Source organism: Amblyomma americanum, chromosome 2 (genome assembly GCF_052857255.1).
Source record: "Amblyomma americanum isolate KBUSLIRL-KWMA chromosome 2, ASM5285725v1, whole genome shotgun sequence".
NCBI classification, from domain to species: Eukaryota; Metazoa; Arthropoda; class Arachnida; order Ixodida; family Ixodidae; genus Amblyomma; species Amblyomma americanum.
In genome coordinates this window covers 38,900,069-38,914,278 of record NC_135498.1, presented here as the reverse complement: position 1 = coordinate 38,914,278, position 14,210 = coordinate 38,900,069, and the positions used below count along the sequence as shown (strand labels likewise).

The window sequence follows — 14,210 nt, the reverse complement described above, 5'->3', positions numbered from 1 at the left end:
AAGGGTGATCGTTGCAGTGTAGTGTTTCCTTTTTAGAGGCAACAAGCTCACAGAAAAGTTGGCGCACAAAAATTATTAGGGCAGCGCGCGCCGAGACACGTTATATCCGCCTTTATTACACAGCCTATCGGCAACGACCGTACCACGTGCATAAACACCTTGCATGACAACTTGGAGACAGATGTCGTCGACCAAGCGGCCGCAGCCACGTGCGTAAAGCTTAACACGGCTGTCCGTCAAACAGCAGAGTAAATCTTGTGGGAGCTAGCTGCCCCGCGTCTACAACAAACTCAGGGAGAAGAACCTCAAGACACACGTCACCACATGCCATAAATAGACTACACGAAGTAACGAAACTTCGGCCCAACCCACGCTGCTGTCCCTCTGGGAATTTGGACGCGAGAGAAAGCATTGAGTCAACTGTAATCTCTCTTTCCCCACTTCCCTTCACCCAAATGTGCCTTCGTTCCAGCCGCATTTGAATAAGGAATTACTCACTCGCGCCTCGAAATAAAGAAAAAAAGCAAAGAAGATCCAAGGGAAACTTCCCGAGCTACGCGTTCTTCCTAATCGCGCAGCACAGTAACGCCCGGCTTCGCCCGGCGCGCCACTGGCAACAAGATAAGGAGTCGGAGCTTGGTACGCGATTGTTGCTAGCCTTGAAGCAGGCCGCTTGCTGCCTTTCGCACAACAGTATTGCGCAGCTCCGGCAGTGTCATCGGTGACGGAGTCTACTGCAAAGCAGTCCGAGCCGAAAAGCTGTAAACAAAGGTGAGCCGTAAACAAGGTGAGGCAATGTGCACATTGCCTTAAAGATAAAAACCAGAGACGCCTATTTTTCCGGGTGTGAGCGGCTGTAAAGCTCGCATTTAGTGCATATTGAAAAAGGCACCAATACGCAAACTGCGACGGCTCTCGTAACCCTCGTAGCATCCCACTTTGTTTATACAAGGCAAGGTCATTGACCGGGCGTTCCAAATGGGATATAAAATTTTCCTCTTGAAAAGCATGTTCGACCAGTGCGACCAGTGAAGAGAATATACATAAATATTTTAGACTGAACTGTAGGTGTCTTGTGTGTTTTCTTGCTTCATATGGGGCTAACACCACCAGACGATCTGGAGCAACTTTTCTTGCTGCAAGGCGAAAAATGCATGTTCTGGGTTGATTACTAATTATGCGTGGTGTGTATGAGTCTGTATGAGTCGGACTTCATTGCTGGGAGACCGTGCTTGACTCTGGCTTGTGAGAATTTGCGATGTCTGGCGAGTCATGCGATGTCATGAGAGTGGTCCGAGTCGACGAAAGCGGTGAGGATCGCTCAGTGAGCCGTTCAGTTCGGGCAATGTCTTCGCGTACACGCCAGCTTAGCTACCCCTAGCTCGCATGACACGTGAAGTCGTTCTTGCAGAAATGGGCTTGGCGCATTATGTTCTCTGTCTCTCCGTGGCCAAGAAACAAAGTTCTTCTTTCAGTACCCCGGGCTTATAAGTCTCTCTCATATCTCCTTCCATCTTTGCGCGTCCGCCAATCGCAAGGCAAACTTTACAAAATAAATCGATCAATCCTTGGCCCGCCCTCGTGACTTTTTTGCTTTTATTGTATTTCAAAATAGCGTGTACAGTATTATGGTTGTGTCAGCAGTGGTTTGCATAAAGAAATGTGCTGTATGGAGCAAGAGATATGAGGCGCATATCACGTGCAAATTTGGAAAAATAACAAAACGAACAGAACAATTTCATTAAACGAAAGCCAGTAGGCAAACAGTGCACACGAACAAAAAGTCGGTAGAAAGTAAAAGCACTGGTTTTGCAAAGAAAGTAAAAGATTTTTGTTCTGCAAAGATCGGCTATAATGGGTCATGATCAGAAATTTTGTGGTCCAAGGGCAACTTTCGCCAAAGAGCACGATAGCAAAATTCATTTTGGTTTACACAAGGCGGGGTCTAAGACCGATCATTTTCCACACATTTTGCCCCAGATAGGCCGAGCCCCAGCCCGATGAAAATCTTGCGCCCACTGTATCACAGCTTGGTACCCGCTGCTACTCGGAATTGAACCTCGCATCTCCAGCATGCCAGGCAACCATTGCGGTGTAGTGGTGTTATGGGAAACTGCAATAATATCGTATTGATCCTGTTCGCTCGAAATTCAGACACAGCGGATGCCTGAGGTTATGCAAATACAGTGGCAACGACTCCGTTTGAGGAGGTCGACTCTGATTAGCAACAGCCGTTTGTCTCCAGCTCCGCTTATCTGTGTTGTGCGCCTTTCTTCCTTCGCCCACCTTTCGCGCTTTGGCCTCATGATAAGAGCACACGGGGAGGTTGGAGGGTTGACGGTGCTTTTTACTATTTTTTCTATCTCTGCCCAGTATGATCTTCGGCAACGTCGGCTGCAACGAGTGTAACGAGCTTCCTATCATCGATGCTCGCTGGAAGTGTAGTGCATGCCTTGACTACGGCCTCTGCACCGCCTGCTACCTGACTGGCAAGCACAGTCCTGAACATTCCTTCGTGCGCATCGATGCCCCGGGCGTCGAAGGGTTAGTGTTCGTTGGAGCACTTGGTTAAGAGATTCCCGTCAGGTGTACAGAATGACAAAATTGCTTCAGCCACAGTATGCTGCTTTTGGTAGTAGGCGTAATAATAATAATAATTGTTTTTTTGGGGAAAGGAAATGGCGCAGTATCTGTCTCATATATCGTTGGACACCTGAACCGCGCCCTAAGGGAAGGGATAAAGGAGGGAGTGAAAGAAGAAAGGAAGAGAGAGGTGCCGTAGTGGATGGCTCCGGAATAATTTCGACCACCTGGGGATCTTTAACGTGCACTGACATCGCACAGCACACGGGCGCCTTAGCGTTTTGCCTCCATAAAAACGCAGCCGCCGCGGCGTAATACATTTTAATATTCCGTACACACCGCATACGCGCTGACGCACGGGGACAGAAGGTAGATTCTTCAGGCGAACACACCTGCGGTTCCTGTAATTTTCATGTTTTTGTATGAGATGACTCATTGAAAAGTTCCAGACAAGATCACTCAGGCAGTCAGTCAGCGAGTCATTCTTGAGGGCATGTTATATTTATTACTGAATAATTGGCTAAGGCTACATTATGTGCCATACATGAGTTTCCGGAAACATAGACGACGTGCTATATTTTGGTTATTAGCGGGGGCTGGTAAAGAATAGCTGTATTCTGCAATTGGTGGAACGAGATAATCAGTGAAAATATTCGCTACACCAATGTATTTTCGACAACAAATCAAGGGGAAGCTTGACACCATCCCCCTATCTCTGCATCAAAGACTCTCATTGTAATAAAAGCACTATTCAATCTATTCCCACTTATGTGCACGGCTAGTAATTTTCTACAGTGCATGCATTCTCACCTTCAAGCCATCTTGGGGCGGGGGCTGGGGGGGGGGGGGGGGGGGTACGTAGCTCCCTGAGCCCTGAAAATAAAATAAAGTTTACAGGTAGCCTAGGGGGGCTTTCACAACGGGAACGCAACAGGTTCTGCCTCCAGTGCCATAACTTTTACCCCGACAGCGTTCGGCGGAAAGCCCGCTGTCGTCAGCAGCGTGTATAAAATGTCGTGAATACGTTGACGGTCGTTGAAGAGTAAGCAACCGATGAACGAAGAACAACTGAATTTAATACTGGGTAAAAGAGACAGCTTACAAAAAGGTTCGATGCGTACAAGGTTCGTTTTGCGACTGACGCTTTCGCCGTTGTCTCGTCGCTCCCACGGTCTGAGCCGCCAGACACCTCCCCTCTCGCCACTCGGGGACTCCGGCGTTGAGAGATGCTCTCCAGGGAGAGCGGCCTTGCGTGGCGCAGGGGGACGCGGGGCGCCCTCCTCGAAGGGCACAGACGGTAATAAATAAGTCCGAATGTTTCCGCAAAGCGGGGAATCGGTCTCAGAGGTCGACGCACGGAAAACCGTCTTTCCACGAAACATAACGTTCACAACACATTCCCGCCCGAAATGGCACTGACATTTCACAGCCACACTCACTTCACAAGCTCTAACGGATAGAGCAGTTGAACTGGACGACGCAGGGTTGCTCCTCCGGGAAGTCGCACGATGCATGACCGCACTCGCCCGTCACGCCCGGGAAAGGTCGCGTCAATTAGTGCCATCTTCCAGAGCTGTCTTGGCTGAAGAGATTCTTTAAGCAGCACAAGATCGCCTGCCTGTAGACTCCGGGTGGGGTTCTTTCGGTGAAACTGTGATGCTTGCAATTCCTTCAAGTACTCATTCATCCACTGCCGCCAGAATCCGCGCAGCAGTCGAGACCTGTTCGTGAACATTTGCCGTAGGGTCGCACCAGTAATGGCATTCAATTCGACATGCGGCACATCTGGCAGTGAGGTCAGCCTCTTGCCGGTGAGAAACGATGCCGGGCATAGCGGCTGAGGTTCGTTTGCTTCGGTGTGTACGTGCGTGAGTGGACGAGAGTTGAGGATGGCTTCCACTTCAATTAGCGTTGTGGTGAGCTGTTCAAAATTGAGACAACTTGTTCCTAGCGTTTTCTTTAAGGCTTTCTTTGTCAGGCCGACAAGTCGTTCGTAGAAGCCGCCCCACCAAGGCGCGCGTTCCACTATGAACTTCCACTCAACTCGGCTGTTCGCGAAGTAGTTTTTCACTTCGTCGCTTCTGATAATGCTCCAAAGAGTAGCTAGGTCCTTGCTTGCCTTCTTAAAGGTAAGTGCATTATCACTGTATACAGTATGAGGTACACCTCGTCGGGCGATAAATCGGCGGAAAGCCAAAACAAAGGAGAGTGTAGACATGTCACTCACCAATTCAAGGTGGAGCGCTCGGGTGACGCCACAAGTGAACAGAGCGATGTAACACTTTGACGCACCATTCCCCTTGACAAGTAAAGGACCGGCGAAGTCAACTCCAGTCACTTGAAACGGGTGAGCCTCTGTTATTCTGTCCCTTGGAAGTGGCGCGCAGACCTCGTTGGCTGGTTGTGCGTGGTAGCGCTGACAGATAACGCACTCCTTGACTATTTTCTTTACCAGCTGTCTTGCGCCAATCACCCAGAATTTTTCTCTGAGTTGAGTCAGAGTATCGCGGATGCCTCCATGCAGCACTTGTCGGTGGCATTGTTTGGCTATAAGCATGGACAAGTCACTGTGTTTAGGCAGAATGATAGGGTGCTTGCTGTCATAAGTCAGTTGGCTCTGTTGAAGCCTTCCGTGCACTCTAAGAACACCGTGACTGTCGAGCTGCAAGGACACATTTTTCAGCGGTGAGTCTGAAGGGATTCTCTGGCTCTTTCGTACGCACTCTACTTCGTTGGCAAATCTAGTCCGTTGTTCATGAAGAATCCAGTATTCCTCTGACCTCTTTAGCTCCTCCGTTGTCAGTGGTCCGGATTCGCTTTTTTGGCGTCGTATTTTCGCGACAAATCGCAGCACCCAGGCGGTCACTCGAGCCAAGCGTGAGAAGGAACTGAAATGTCGCATTTCCGTCAAGGCGTCCGCTGCCGGTGTGGTTGCGGAGGCGGGTAGTGCCCTCGTTTCCCTTCTTCGCTCCAGCTCCGCCTCGGTGCATGTAGGCGCGATTCCGCACTGAGGCCAGTAGCATTCCTCCATGCAGATCCATCGTGGACCCGTCCACCAAAGCTCGTTATTCGACAGCTTCTGTGCGGGTAGACCGCGGGTAAGGAGATCTGCAGGATTCTCCTTTCCTGGGCAATGCTTCCAGGTAAATTCTCCAGTTAGCCTCTGAATATCGACCGCGCGATTGCGTACAAACTGCTGCCAGCGATCGGCGTTCCCCTGAATCCAATGTAATGCGATGGTTGAGTCTGTCCACAAATGGACATTTTGGGGAGGTTCCTCTAACTGGCCGAGAATGTAGCGACCTAATCGTGCAGCCAGCAGGCATGCCGTTAGCTCCAGCCTAGCTAGGGTAAGTTCCTTAATTGGAGCGACCTTAGATTTGCTTATTAGTATTGTCGCACTACCTTCCTCGCCATCTGTCGTCAGGTAGGCGACCGCTCCATAGGCGACTGGGCTCGCATCTGCAAAAATGTGCAGACTGGTTGCTGCGTCTCCACCTGCTTTTGCCTTGTAGTATCGCGGCACCTTGACCTCGGGGAGGTAAGACAGTTCGTCAAGCCACTTTGACCACTCCGCTGCAATTCCTTCGGGCAGGGCATCATCCCATTCGATATTCAGGCGCCAAAGTTGTTGAAATAGTACCTTCGCTCGTACAATGAAAGGGGATAGCCACCCTAGGGGATCGTAAATCCGTGCTGTGGTTTGTAGGACGGATCGTTTGGTGGGTGGTTCTGTCGTGGAGATTCTATCGGTGCAGGGGCAGAATGTTAGCAAGTCGGTACTTGGTTCCCACGTGAGGCCCAACACCTTCAACACTCCTGATAGATAACCCAGCGGCTTGGCTCCCTTCGAGTCTTGCTGAAATCTCTGACAAAGCTTTTCACTGTTAGATGCCCATTTGTGCAGCTGCATCGAGGCCGCTCCGAAAATGGCGTTTGCCTCGTTGTAGAGATTCAATGCGGCCTGTTCGTTTTCGGCTCCCATCAGTATGTCATCGACATAAAGGCTGCGTTGCAGTCGACTAGCAGTGATCGGGAACTGTTCTTCCGTGTTCTTTAAGTGATGTTGGAGAGTGGCAGAGAGCAAAAACGGACTGGCAGTCGTCCCGAATGGAACTCGTTTCATGCGCCACGTCAGAATTGGTGGAAGTGGACCACCTGGCTCAGGCTTCGTTTCGTACCACAAAAAACGCAGGGCATCTCTGTCCTCAGGTCTCACTGAGATCTGTAAAAATGCCTGCTCGATATCAGCTACGAGAGCTATCTTATGCCTGCGGAAGTTGAGCAGCATGCCGACAAGGTCGGCCGTTAAATTTGGACCACTTTCCAGGTTGTCATTCAGAGATTTTGCTGACCTGTTGTGAGACGAGGCGTCAAAAACAACACGCAGCTTGTGAGCGCCGCGGATTACAGCCTGATGCGGCATGTGATATACAGTGTTTGCGCCACTGTCGTTCGTTTCGACGATCTCTGCCATATTCAGTGCGCTGTACTGTCTTATAGCCGCATCATAATCATTCAATAGCTCTGGAGAGTTCTGCAGGCGTCTTGTCAGCTGGTGTAGGCGTCTGAGAGCAACCTCTCTGTTATCCTCTAAAGCCGTAACAGGTTTCCAGGGGAGGGCTACCTCATAACGACCCCCCTTCAGCTGTACCGTGTCCTCAAAAACCTCCACAGCAGCATTTTTTCCGGTCTTTGCCTCATTGTCATTTATCCCAATCGATTCCAATGTCCAGAATTTCGTCAATATGTCAGTTGTGCTTATTTCCGTGACCGAGGTTCGCAGGGTGATCGTTTGCATGCAGTGGGGCCCTTCGTCTATGCCTTGAACTGGTCCTTGAATGGTCCAACCAACAGCTGTTTCAACGGCTCTCAGTTTTCCGTCGATCTTTGTGGATCGGCCGGTCGTTAGCTCCCAAATGTGATCGGAACCTATTAAAAGCCCAATGTTTCTAGGCCCTCCGTCGTTGGTAAAATCGGCGGGTTCGTAGCCGAGTATTCTCAGCCTGTCCGTCAGTGTCACGGGTGGTGTTGGGATATACTGATCGCAAATTACGTCTGTCTCCAGAACCTCCAGTTCGCAAGTTTTCCCCTTTTTAGTTTTCACCTTGACCATAACTCGCCTGAATAATTTTTCTTCTTGGTGACCGCCAAAGACCCCCACGGTCAGCATTTCTTCTCCGAGAAGTCTGCATCCTATTCTTTTCGACGCTTCCGATGTGATGTACGAGCGTTGGCTTCCGCCATCGAAAAGGACTCGCAGTTGCGTCCAGGTTTTTTGGCCACCACAGTTAACTGCCGCCGTTTGCAGTAAGACGGTCCTCATGGGAGCGGATTCGGATCCTGTTGTCGACGTTTCAAGGCTAACCTGTGCGTTTGTGACTCCATTAGCTGCTTCTCTTTTGCGAGCTACCAAGTAGGAAGGGTCACATGTTGAGGTAGCGTGTCTCTTCCCGCACTTCATGCATTTCATGTACACATTACAATTTCTTGAACGATGCCCTTTTCGTGTACACTTAAAGCATCTTCCTGCCGCTTGTAGAAGTTGTTTCTTTTCGTCTATGCTTTTCTGTGCATCGCATTCATGCGTCTGATGCTCCTCAGCCTTGCAGAAGAAACAGCCTTCCTTCGTTATATTTTGGTGCAGGGCTGCAGCGGTCGAAAAAGGCTTATTCATCTTTTTGGAAGGCGGCTTCGTTTTCTCCTTTCGACTGTCATTAGCGCTTTTAGTTATATCCATGTTCCTTAATGCAGCCAGATTTTCTCGACTTTCCACTTCGACCCTCAGGAAAGCAATAAGGCGTGAAAAGGACGTCACAGTACCTTTTTTAGTTTCGTTAGAGCTTTCCGAAGCGTCGTCGGTCGTTGATTCCTCGTCCTCGTCCGAGGAGCTAGTTGTCGCGATGAGGCATTGACGGCTGTAGTCGAGAAGGATGTCCGTTGGTAAAGCTCGTTGCACAATCGGCATGAGCAGTGAGCTGTAGGAGTCATGCCTTTGACCCAGTGTCTCCAAGCCCTTGATGTGCGCAGCCAGAGTATCGTACAGGCGACGAAGTCCGCGTACGTCGTCCGAAGAGCGAACTGGCTGTATATCAATCAGCTTCTTCATATGCTCTTGGATTAGGAGCTCTTCGTTGCCGAAGCGCTTCTTGAGGAGCTCTACGGCGTCGCTGTAGCACCGTGCGGTTGGTGGAAGTCCGGCGAGTGCAGCAGCGGCGTCACCTGTGACCGATGCCCTCAGGTAGTGGAACTTGTCGACAGATGACAGTTCTTCGTTCTTGTCGACTACTTGTTCGAACACTTCCCAGAAGGGCTGCCAGTCGTGTCGCCGTCCGCTGAATCTCGTGAGCTCCAGCCTTGGCAGTTTGAGCCTAATCTTGGAGGTCGTTGTGGCCTGAGCGGCGTTATTCTCGTGCTGAGTCGTTGGTGGGTTTCCAGTCGGGTTGGAGATACACTGTTGCAGCTTTGCCAAGACGGTTACGATGCGATCGTTGTATTCGAAAATCTGCTCGTACTCCGTCTCGGCCTGATCATCATCCAGTATCTCCTCGAAACGACTGTTCACAGCGTTGAGCTCAGCATGGAGAGACATTAGTCGAGCGTGCAAGACACTAGCATCGCTCTGAGTTAGCCCATCTAGACGCTCGAGGCATTCATTGACAAGCTTCGTTACTTGAGTGCGCAATACCTTTCGCTTCTTGCAGATGTGCTCCATCGTTGTACCAGTACCGTTGTGGATCACCGGAATTGCTTCAAATAACCAAAGGATGAGACGACTTCATGTAGCAGCGTTGGATCTGTTGAGATGACAGGCCACAATAAGGCGAATATCCACGGTTCGTTGTTCGCAATTTCGTCTCTTCACTTCCCGTCCCGGGTTTCGGCACCAAACTTTTGTATAAAATGTCGTGAATACGTTGACGGTCGTTGAAGAGTAAGCAACCGATGAACGAAGAACAACTGAATTTAATACTGGGTAAAAGAGACAGCTTACAAAAAGGTTCGATGCGTACAAGGTTCGTTTTGCGACTGACGCTTTCGCCGTTGTCTCGTCGCTCCCACGGTCTGAGCCGCCAGACACCTCCCCTCTCGCCACTCGGGGACTCCGGCGTTGAGAGATGCTCTCCAGGGAGAGCGGCCTTGCGTGGCGCAGGGGGACGCGGGGCGCCCTCCTCGAAGGGCACAGACGGTAATAAATAAGTCCGAATGTTTCCGCAAAGCGGGGAATCGGTCTCAGAGGTCGACGCACGGAAAACCGTCTTTCCACGAAACATAACGTTCACAACACAGCGTGTAGATAAAAATATACAGATATGCAACGTGGGTGGCCCACACAGATCACGTGGTCTTTTGACGTCATCACAACCTGCCCATCCGATTGTGAGCAAACTGTTCACCGTGGTAGGTGTCAGTTAAATTTCCTACGCACTGACTGAATTTAGCAACGGGCGAAAAAGGTATGGACGAGTAGAGATGCTAACAAGAAAAGCATTAATGTCGTGGGTTTTCTGATATAAAGAATTTCATGATATATGAAACAATTATTCACAAAGCATCTTCAAAAAACCTCGATAATTCCTGAATATTTCGTTAACAATGTAATTTATTAGTAGCCGCACTTCCTTTGCGAGTTATTCTGTCTACACCACGATTGTTTTGTAAATTTTTGTATTAGCCAGCCGTCTTCTGTTGGCTGCTTACGAAATTTGCACCATGTAATATTCCAACCTATGTACAGTGCTTCCTTATCGTAGAAAGTTGATTAAAGATTCCAATTCTTTTTAATTTCAGAATGAAGGTCGCTTCGAAGCAACAGTCACAGAAAGTACCAGGTGGGGTTGTTTTCTATGGACACAGCACTGGGATAGACATTGCAACGAATATCTAAGGTCGTGAGATATAACAATGCGGAGAAAAATATACTGTGCGTTATTGAAATTACAGGAGGCGTAGATAGAAAAGGAACGAATTAATATGAATGTGTCATAATGATGTGGCAGTGATCGCGGCCGCACGGCACGAGTTGATTTCACACAGGTAAAAAGGAAATATTGCCTGTCCATGTCAGCAGAACGTCCACATGTAAAAAAGAAACATCTCAACAGATGCATTCAACCACCATACAGTACTCACGGCCCTGCATTCGTATATATTATTAAAATTACGTTTTATTGTGAATGAAGCTATAAGCGTACGAAAATACTTATTTTTCAAAGTCTCAAAGCAATAGTTGTTAGTCCAGTGCTTAAAGAGTAGAATAAAGACTGAGCGTATGTATGAATACGAAAGCAGAGAAAGTAACTGAGTCATCTTGCTTGACAGGCTACACCTTTCCTGAAGTGGCGGTGGCATGGCTCACCACAACTCTCGGAAATACGTTTCTGGCAAACATGGGCCGCCTAGCTGTGCGACGAGCATCCAGTAAGCACGTTTTATGAGCAGGCTTAAATAAAGAAGACACATTACTAGCGCTATACCATACCCTACTGAAAAATGTATATAAGTTGGAATGGGTCAGCAAATAGGATTATGGCACATTTGGTTTGGCTTTATAGGATGGACATCCTAAAGCGGCACAGTCTATGAGGGACGCCGTTGTGGAGGGCTCCGGATAACTTCGACCACCTGGGGTTCTTATCGAGAACTAACAATGCACATTACACGGACCTTTCACATTTTTCCTTCATCGAAGTGCTACCGTAGCAGGTGGGTTCGAACCCACGACTTGCATGACACTGCGTGATGTAAGTGCACGGTAATTAACCACGGTTAATCGAAGTTATACGGAGCCCTCCACTAAGGGATCACTCAAAGGCTGAATCGCTTTGGAAGCTTCATCCTATAATGTTAAACAAAATGTGCCATAATCCTATTTGTCGACCTACTCAAACCTATACACATTTTTCAATAGGGTAGGGACGAAGGAAGAACGGACAACACAACGCAAGCACGCGTTTCTGTTCTCTGTTCTTCCTTCGTCGCTGTGATTTAGCGCTTTCTATGTCTAAATAGCGTTTATATTGTCTGTTCACCCTTCTTCGCTATGTTTTAGCGCTATTTGTATGCCTTCTCAATCTAAGTACTAGCATTAATATCGTCTGTCCTCCGTTCGTCCCTGTGGTTTAGCGCTAGTACTGTCTTTTCTATCTAAACACACTCACCCAGCATTCTGCATATAGCGTTTGTGTTGCCTGTTCTGCCTTCGTCCCTGTGGTTTAGCGCTAGTAGTATGTCTTCTCTATATAAACAGCATTTGTGTTGTCTGTTCTCCCTAAGTTAATGTGGCTTAGCGCTAGCTGTATGTCTTCTCCCTTTACACAGCGTTTGTGTTATTTGTTCTCCCTTCGTCACTGCAAGTCACAGCAGTCATGAAGGCACTGCGGAATTTGAATGTAGAAGAGCCACATGCAAAAATACTGGAAGCAATCTAAAACGGCTGCACAGCTACCATCAGTCATCAGTAAAGTCAGCAATACAATTCAAATGGGGAAGGATGTCAGGCAGGGTGGCACGATCTCGCCAACGCTATTCACCGCTAATTTACAGGAGGTATTCAGAGGCCCTGGTTGGGAACAGTTGGGAATAACGGTTAATGAAGGATACCTACGTCAATGCCATCAGCGATTCGCTGATGATATTGCCTTGCTGAGTCACTCAGGAGATGAATTGCAAAGCATGATCAATGAGTTAGACAGGCAGAGCAGAACGGTGGGTCTAAAAATTAACATGCAGAAAATAAAAGTAATGTTCAACGGTCTAGCAAGGGAACAGCAGTTCACAATTGGTAACGAGGTGCTGGAAGCGGTAAAGGAATGTGTCTACTTAGGGAAGGTGGTGACCGCAGATCCAGACCAAGAAAATTAGAAGAATAAAAATGGGGTGGAGTGCATTTGGCAGGCTCTCTGAGATCACAAATTGCAGTTTACCAATATCCCTCAAGAGAAAAGTGTATAAGAGCTGTACGTTACCGGTACTCACCTATGAGGCTGAAACGTGGAGGCTAACAAAAAGGATTCTACCTAAATTGGGGACAACGCAGCGAGCTATGGAGAGAAAAATGATAGATGTAACGTTAAAGGACAAAAGGAGGGCAGAGTGGGTCAGAGATAAAATGCGGATTAATGACATCCTAGTCAAAATTTAGAAAAAGAAATGGGCTTGGGCAGGGCATCTGATGCGAAGGAAAGGTAACCGATAGTCGTTGGGGGCAACGGAGTGGATACCAATAGAAGGCAAGCGTAGCGGGGTGCGGCAGAAAGTTAATTGGGTGGATGAGATCAAGAAGTTTGCTGACTGATATAAGGTGGCCGCAGATTGCACAGGACTAATACTAATTACTAATTGGTTTTGGGGGAAAGTAAATGGCGCAGTATCTGTCTCATGTATCGTTGGACACCTGAACCGCGCCGTAAGGGAAGGGATAAAGGAGGGAGTGAAAGAAGAAAGGAAGCGGTGCCGCAGTGGAAGGCTCCGGAATAATTTCGACCACCTGGGGATCTTTAACGTGCACTGACATCGCGCAGCACACGGGCACCTTAGCGTTTTTCCTCCATAAAAACGCAGCCGCCGCGGTCGGGTTCGAACCCGGGAACTCCGGATCAGTAGCCGAGCGCCCTAACCACTGAGCCACCGCGGCGGGTAGATTGCACAGGACAGGAATTATTGGAGTGGCACATGAGAGTCCTTTGTCCTGCAGTGAGCGTAGTCAAGCTAAAGATGATCATGACTGGGTGAGTGATTTTATTTTGTTTTTATGGCTGGGTTTCACAACTGTCACACCACGCCCCCTCCTGACTTTTTCTTATTCCATCGAATCACGTCACATCTGGTACTCTTGAAACCTTCCGAGGCATCTCCTAGGAGCGGGATTTCATTAAACACTAACTAAAATAAGTGCTTTTCGTTGATCCCTCCTTGAAAACAACGTTCTGATCTCCCTCGCTGCTATAGCTACCGATTCAACAAAGTTTGGTGGGAGTAATTTTTGCTCAGTATTCTTTAATGTCTATAAAAAGCCTAAGCTTCTCTTTTCATAATGCTCGATCGTAGCTGTAGTTCATCGTAAGCAAGAAATCAACGCTAAGAATTTTTAAGCCCCCTCATCGAAACCTCCTGACTCTTTTGTCGGTATCTTACAGGCGTCAGATTCGGAGCAGTTAAATGTGACTCCTGCGGCCAGCAAGAATTTCTGGGAAGGCGCTGGAAATGTGCAGTATGCGTCAACTACGACCTCTGCACCAACTGCCATTGGGCTTGGAAGCATTGCCTCGACCATGCCTTCCTGCGCATTGACGAGCCTGGTGCTACAGCGTGAGGGTTGTTTTATATTTCGCTTCGAATCTTAGCTATGTACACGGAAAACACAACTGATGCTCCGGCGAACTCTTCGCTTGTAATGTGACGCCAAGAAACCAGAGAAGTAAAAAGGACACTTAGGTATAGCTCGCCTGCGGAGAACGCCGCAATATTTTTCTTTTATCTTTTATTTTTTTTAGGTTTTAATTTCATTTTATTTCTAATTCTGCCATACACTGTACCGAACGCTGCCTGAACGCATAGCCGAATAGTGTGGGATTCCGAAGTAAAAATACACGTACACAAAAAGACACAACTCTTGTGTGAATAGA

General features: G+C 48.4%; 1 protein-coding gene across 3 annotated transcripts; it reads left to right on the top strand.

Annotated features, from left to right (window-relative positions):
* The first annotated feature begins 599 nt into the window (after window positions 1-599).
* Window positions 600-13,984, top strand: LOC144118493 (uncharacterized). Of its 3 annotated transcripts, XM_077651417.1 has the most exons (5): window positions 600-771; window positions 2,374-2,544; window positions 10,375-10,415; window positions 10,906-11,004; window positions 13,722-13,984. In XM_077651417.1, exons 2-5 carry the CDS (start codon window positions 2,375-2,377, stop codon window positions 13,895-13,897), a joined length of 486 nt encoding a protein of 161 aa, XP_077507543.1. In that variant the 5' UTR covers window positions 600-771; window position 2,374; the 3' UTR covers window positions 13,898-13,984. The 3 variants fall into 3 exon arrangements, 2 of the variants coding, with proteins under 2 accessions (XP_077507543.1, XP_077507544.1); XM_077651418.1 differs by lacking the exon at window positions 10,906-11,004 and having other exon boundaries at window positions 13,722-13,971; XR_013312039.1 differs by lacking the exons at window positions 2,374-2,544; window positions 10,906-11,004 and having other exon boundaries at window positions 13,722-13,815.
* The last annotated feature ends 226 nt before the right edge of the window (window positions 13,985-14,210 follow it).

What these genes read in the sequence shown, in the direction of transcription:
- LOC144118493 (XM_077651417.1), top strand. Translation starts at nt 2,375, where the DNA reads ATGATCTTCGGCAACGTCGGCTGCAACGAGTGTAACGAGCTTCCTATC. An exon ending in ACAGTCACAGAAAGTACCAG is followed by an intron (nt 10,416 to 10,905) that starts GTGGGGTTGTTT and finishes CTTGCTTGACAG; the next exon opens with GCTACACCTTTCCTGAAGTG. An exon ending in AGCTGTGCGACGAGCATCCA is followed by an intron (nt 11,005 to 13,721) that starts GTAAGCACGTTT and finishes GGTATCTTACAG; the next exon opens with GCGTCAGATTCGGAGCAGTT.